Source organism: Chondrus crispus, genomic scaffold (genome assembly GCF_000350225.1).
Source record: "Chondrus crispus Stackhouse genomic scaffold, scaffold_397, whole genome shotgun sequence".
In the NCBI taxonomy this organism is placed as follows: domain Eukaryota; phylum Rhodophyta; class Florideophyceae; order Gigartinales; family Gigartinaceae; genus Chondrus; species Chondrus crispus.
In genome coordinates this window covers 68784-73969 of record NW_005179292.1, presented here as the reverse complement: position 1 = coordinate 73969, position 5186 = coordinate 68784, and the positions used below count along the sequence as shown (strand labels likewise).

Here is a 5186-nt window from a genome sequence, read left to right as displayed (position 1 = left end):
TTTCGGACAGTGGTCTGGCGGACGAAACGGACAAGGTTTAACGAGGAGGACCGTGTGGCGGAGCGGCTAACGGAAAGCCGGGATGACAGTTGCGTGTTTTTGTAGTTTGTCGGCAGTTTTTTATGGGGATGCTGGGAATTTCTCCAATGCACTCCAATGCACTTAAAGGGTTTCTACGGCAATTGCCAGCCAGGCACGTCGCAAACGCTCACCTCATCTCTCTGTCTCGAATCTGGCTGCCCTCCGCCGTCCCGCTCTCATCTATCCAAGGATACATCTTTTCCTCACCCACACATGTCCACCCTCAGGCCACTCGCCATCCCTTCACATCCGAACAACACCCCCCCCCAACCACCCCTCCTCAGTAGCCCCCGTCCACCCAGCCTCCCAAACTTCTTGTACACACTCAACTCCATTACTAACGCAATCCCATTCTTCATTCACATATTCTACCCACTCTCCTTCGCAATACCACTCATTCCCACGCTCTCCGTTCTCCACCTCTATCATTCCTCTCCGCCTTCGCTAACCCATTTTACCCCTATCGCGTTCCTCCGCTCCCCAATCTCTTGCCCCCTTTTCTTTCTCCCTCCTTCCTATCCCGTACAGTCTTTTCGCCACCCCTCTCATCCATCAACAACTCGCCCCTATTTCCACACCACCCCTCCCCGTCTTAAGCTCCATTGCAAGCACCCACTCCCCTATAAACATTTCTCTCCCTATGGCGCTTCAATAACTCCACCATTCCCCCCTCGCCTTCCCCCCTCCCCGCCCTTCCCCTCCTTCTCCACTCATTGGGTACCGCTCCTCGTCTCCCGCCTGCCGCCCACCTTGTGGTCTCCGTCCTTAACCAGCACACTGTCTCCGCCCTCGCCGCCCCACACCTCCTCATGATGGATCGACCTTCCCCAGACGAGCTCAGACGCATCCCCCGATGGCGTCGCTTCGTCGTCCAGTGGGACATTTCCCACAATGCCGTCGCCCTTGCCTTCTTCGCTTTCACCGGTATGTGGCAAACCGCCGCTTTGCACTTCGGCATGATCCAAATTCCCAGAGCCATCTGGTACACAATGTACTTCGTCTCCTGTCTCATCCTGTCCATCTCCGCCCTCATATACCTCACACGCGCCATCATTTACCCGCGCTCTATCATCGACGACTTCAATCACAAGCGTCTTATCAACTTCTTCTTCATGCCCGTCATGATCGGCGCTCTGTGTATCCTCACAACACCACTCTTCCTCCGAACGCTCAACCAGTTCATCGTGGGCTTCTACGTGCTCGGCGCATACCAAGTCGGCCTTGCGCTCTATCTCTACGGCGACTGGTTGTTCGGCTTGCATCCAACCAACTTCATTCACCCGCTCGTCTTCATGCAAACTATTGGCTTCTTCCTGCTTGCCAATATCGGCGCATCAGCACATCTTGTCGAGCACGCGTTCGCCATGCTCTCCGTCGGCTGCTTATTCTGGTTACTCGTCTTCATCACTAACTTCCAACATCTCTCCCCAGCCCTTGATAAGGGATCGGAGCGGCCGCAGCCAACTTTCTTTCTGTTTATCGCGCCGCCAGCGCAAGCTGCCCTCGCCTTCGTCGTGCTCCAGATGGCCGAAGCAGTGAACCCAGAAAAAAAGAATGCCCTTCTCACCATTGTCAATGACATGGAATGGCCAAAGGCTGCACAAGCGTTCTTGTACATCGACTTGTTCTTGTACCTTCTCATGTTTCGGCTGTTCCCCACCTTTTGGACGCAGAAATTTTCCGTGTCCTGGTGGGCATATATATTCCCCCTCAGCGCTGCGGCGAGCTCGGTGATTTGGCGGTACAAAGTTGAGGAGGAAATGTTCTGGGGTGTACTTGCGGTGTTACTCGGGCTTATCGCCTGTGTGGCCATGATCGTTGTATCATGCTTCACGGTTTGGGCGTTGGGGTCGGGAAGGACACCGAACAATCCAAGGTGCCTTGATGCATACTACAGGTATTACGTTGGTTGTTCATCTGAGGACATGGATCCGAGTCTTCCAATATGAATGGGCAGTCTGCTTAACAACTGGAAGCGCAACAACTGCTGACAGGGTATCCAACCCAAGGAATGGAAAGCATCAAACAAGATTGTCATGAAGAATGCTCGCAATTGAGAGGCGAAAGGGCGGCAAGATTATGTCATGCTGCGATGTGTGTACGGAAGTGCGGATGCGGGCTAGTAGCTGCACACAGAGTGTAACAGGGGGGAAGGGGGAGAGCGGGTGAGTGGCGGGCGGCAGGGGAAGCGACCTGGCATGCAACCGACTTGATGTTGGGGAGACGACGCTATTGGAACTACTGTAGGCGAGGAACTAGCTCTGAAATTTGCGACAAACGTGTACACGTGTGAACGTATGCGTCATGTCCTAGAAAAGGCTCAGCAGGATTTCAGAAGCTTTTGTGTGAAGCGCTAAGCACGATGCAATGGCAAACCATGGGGTCCCGCAAGAAAGACAAGGGAGCGTCTGTTGCCGCTCTCTAGTTGCTCGCCTTGAAGACACGGAATGAGAGCCAACATAACCCTCAGAGCCCGTTCCGACGTAACCATGTCTCTCTTTGAGACGCAAGATTTGACTATTTATGCGATGTGCACAGGCTATTATTAGGGATTATCAACCGTGTTCCGTGCTTGGGGGTGTGGGAGTTTCCGAATAACGCCGGCTATGAATATCGCACTGATTCTTCGTGTCTCGTGGGGTTGCAGTATTCAGTGGTGTGCAGTGTACGTGCTGTACGTACGGTATAGCGTTTTTACATCAGAATTATATGTGTATTAGTACTTGGGATTGAGAAACAAGAATACTGATTTATTCTGATCGCTTCAACAGTGCATGGCTGGAGCCACTTTTTTGCAGCACTGGGACAGCAGTGAAGCTTTTAGTGCACATCAGTTGCGACTGTTGCCCGCACATTGTAGACAGCGTCAAATCGAAGATACGATAGTAACCAGCATATCTGTCCATGTCAATGTCCCATCACCGCTACCCCTCTTCTTTCTCACTTCTCAGCCTGGCCATGTATTACATCTCGCTAGCTGAGCATCAAGTCACCATCAACCAGGAGCATGTTGGTCCTGCAAAATGATAAGTACAGCGAGTCGGAAGACACGCTGCTGTCGAATGAATCCAACCTCTTGTAATCTCCCAGCACTGAATGCGTCGTGTCTGTGTCACACGTGCTCGGCATCAGCGCGTACTGCGCCGCGATCTCAGCCAACAACGGCCATTTACTGTGCCTCCCGCGCCAGTACCCTTCCACGTCCTCCATCCCCTCAACGATCGGTTCCTCTAGATAAGCCCTCAGGAAGGAAGAAAGCAGCTCCCGCTCCGCAGTGTCAGAGCCTATCATCTGATCGTACCCCATTGATGGCCCATCAATGATACTAGTCGCATTCCCACCGCTATCGCGGAGCCCTCTTCCCACATCCTCTCGCTTTCTCTCCCGTTCAAACGTTTCTGCAATCTGCGACTCGGCTACATCGGCAGCCTCAACCGTTGAGAACCCTTCTCTTTTAAACCGTGGATCCAGCAGTGTCGCGCATGCGTAAATGCTTTGTGACTCCATCGCCTCTCTCTGAAGTTTCACTGCCTGGAAAACATCCATCACTACTGTCTTGAGCGGTTCTGTCACGCTATGATATATTCCTTCCAAGTCCTGAAGCAGTTGCTTCATAGCCGGCAAAGCAATGGAAAGCCGTTCACTTCGAAACACGTCGCCTTGCCTCTTCGTTCGTATTTGACGGAGGGGCTCAGCGAACGTGTCTAAAATAACTTCCAACAACTTGAGATCCCCCTTCCGCATGCAGACAACCTCCACGTCTTCCGCGTCCCCTTTCCGCTTCAAAACACCCTGAATGATTTCAAGGTGATCGCTGAAGTAGCGCAAGTGCGCCAACAGCTCCTCCATGGACAAGTTGGTCAGCGGTAGTTGCAGGTTGGCTGGTCGAGACTGACAGTTCTCAGAGTCGAGAAAGCTCTTCTCGCCAAGGGCTTTGAAAAGCCCTCTGCTCATTGGATCTATGAAACTTCTTCTGACGACATTACTTTCACAGATCGTTTGGGAGACAATTGTTTCAATGAAAGCAGCGAAGCAAGGCAACACGGAGATCTTGTCCAGCAGATTGCTTCCGAGGGTGGCGCCGTTGGGCATCGTTTCACGCCTTTTCTGGTTTTCTGTGGGTGTAGAATCTGGACAGAAATTTCTCGCTGAATTGAAGTCATCACGCCCAACAGTGGACTGCACTTGCTTTTGCGACCTTTTATGAAGGACAAGCCGACTCGTGTCGGTTGGAAGTAGGTTCTCGAGAATCAAGACGCCAACAACTTTTTCACGAATATCCCACCAATCCAATGCTTGTTCAACGCTACTCAATGACTTTTGTGCTTGATTAATGCAAGCTGTTCCTATAGGCTGCCGATTCTTTGATGATGGAGGTACCTCCACAAGTGACGCTCTCGCTTCGTCTCCACCACCTGGGAACAAGCTACTGTTCGGCAATACTTCCAAACAGAGCTGACCGTAGGCATGGCCATGCTTGAGATACCGACAAAATATGTTGTGGGATGATTCTCTTGTCTGCACAACTACGACAAGCTTCTCTGCGTTAGCTAGTAAAGCACGCATCTTTCTCTGTATCGCCTTTTTTTGGTTTAAAAGAAGTCCATGACTCAGCTTCGGTACTTTGGGTACATGATTTTGAAGTCGAGGTGCAGAGAACAAGGCTTCAAAGCCTTTCGACTGAGATGCAGCTAGTGGTAGATCCATGAAAGCCAGCAAACGTAATACCCCTATGCTCAAGTCCGAGGAAAGTTCAGGGCTAGCATTTCCCGGAAATATAACGTGCTGTCTTTCCTCAGCTGTACCACTCCTTTGAAACACTGCTGCCGGGCGGACCGGTGGTTTGTCAGAACCATTCCCCCTGGTGCTGCGCTCAACTGCTGTGGGATCAAAGTACTCAATTCTGTCTGGTAATGATGAACAAGCTGGGAATTGTGTCGGCCTTGCTGTACTTTGAGGGAACATGAGATGAGAGCTTGCCGATAGCCTTTCTGCATGGTATGGCGGTGCAGCTGGGGACCCTTCTTGAGATCTCCGCCCATTGCTTTCGTTCGCACCTGGTTGTGCTATGTCGTTAGAGCCTATGGCTGCTGAAAACGGAACTG

General features: G+C 51.7%; 2 protein-coding genes across 2 annotated transcripts; one reads left to right on the top strand and one right to left on the bottom strand.

Annotated features, from left to right (window-relative positions):
- The first annotated feature begins 890 nt into the window (after window positions 1-890).
- Window positions 891-2030, top strand: CHC_T00001120001 (hypothetical protein). Its single transcript, XM_005718382.1, has one exon. The coding sequence runs from the start codon at window positions 891-893 to the stop codon at window positions 2028-2030; it is 1140 nt and encodes a 379-aa protein (XP_005718439.1).
- Window positions 2031-3054: 1024 nt separating this feature from the next.
- Window positions 3055-4173, bottom strand: CHC_T00001119001 (hypothetical protein). The gene has a single exon (XM_005718381.1). The coding sequence runs from the start codon at window positions 4171-4173 to the stop codon at window positions 3055-3057; it is 1119 nt and encodes a 372-aa protein (XP_005718438.1).
- Window positions 4174-5186: the final 1013 nt, after the last annotated feature.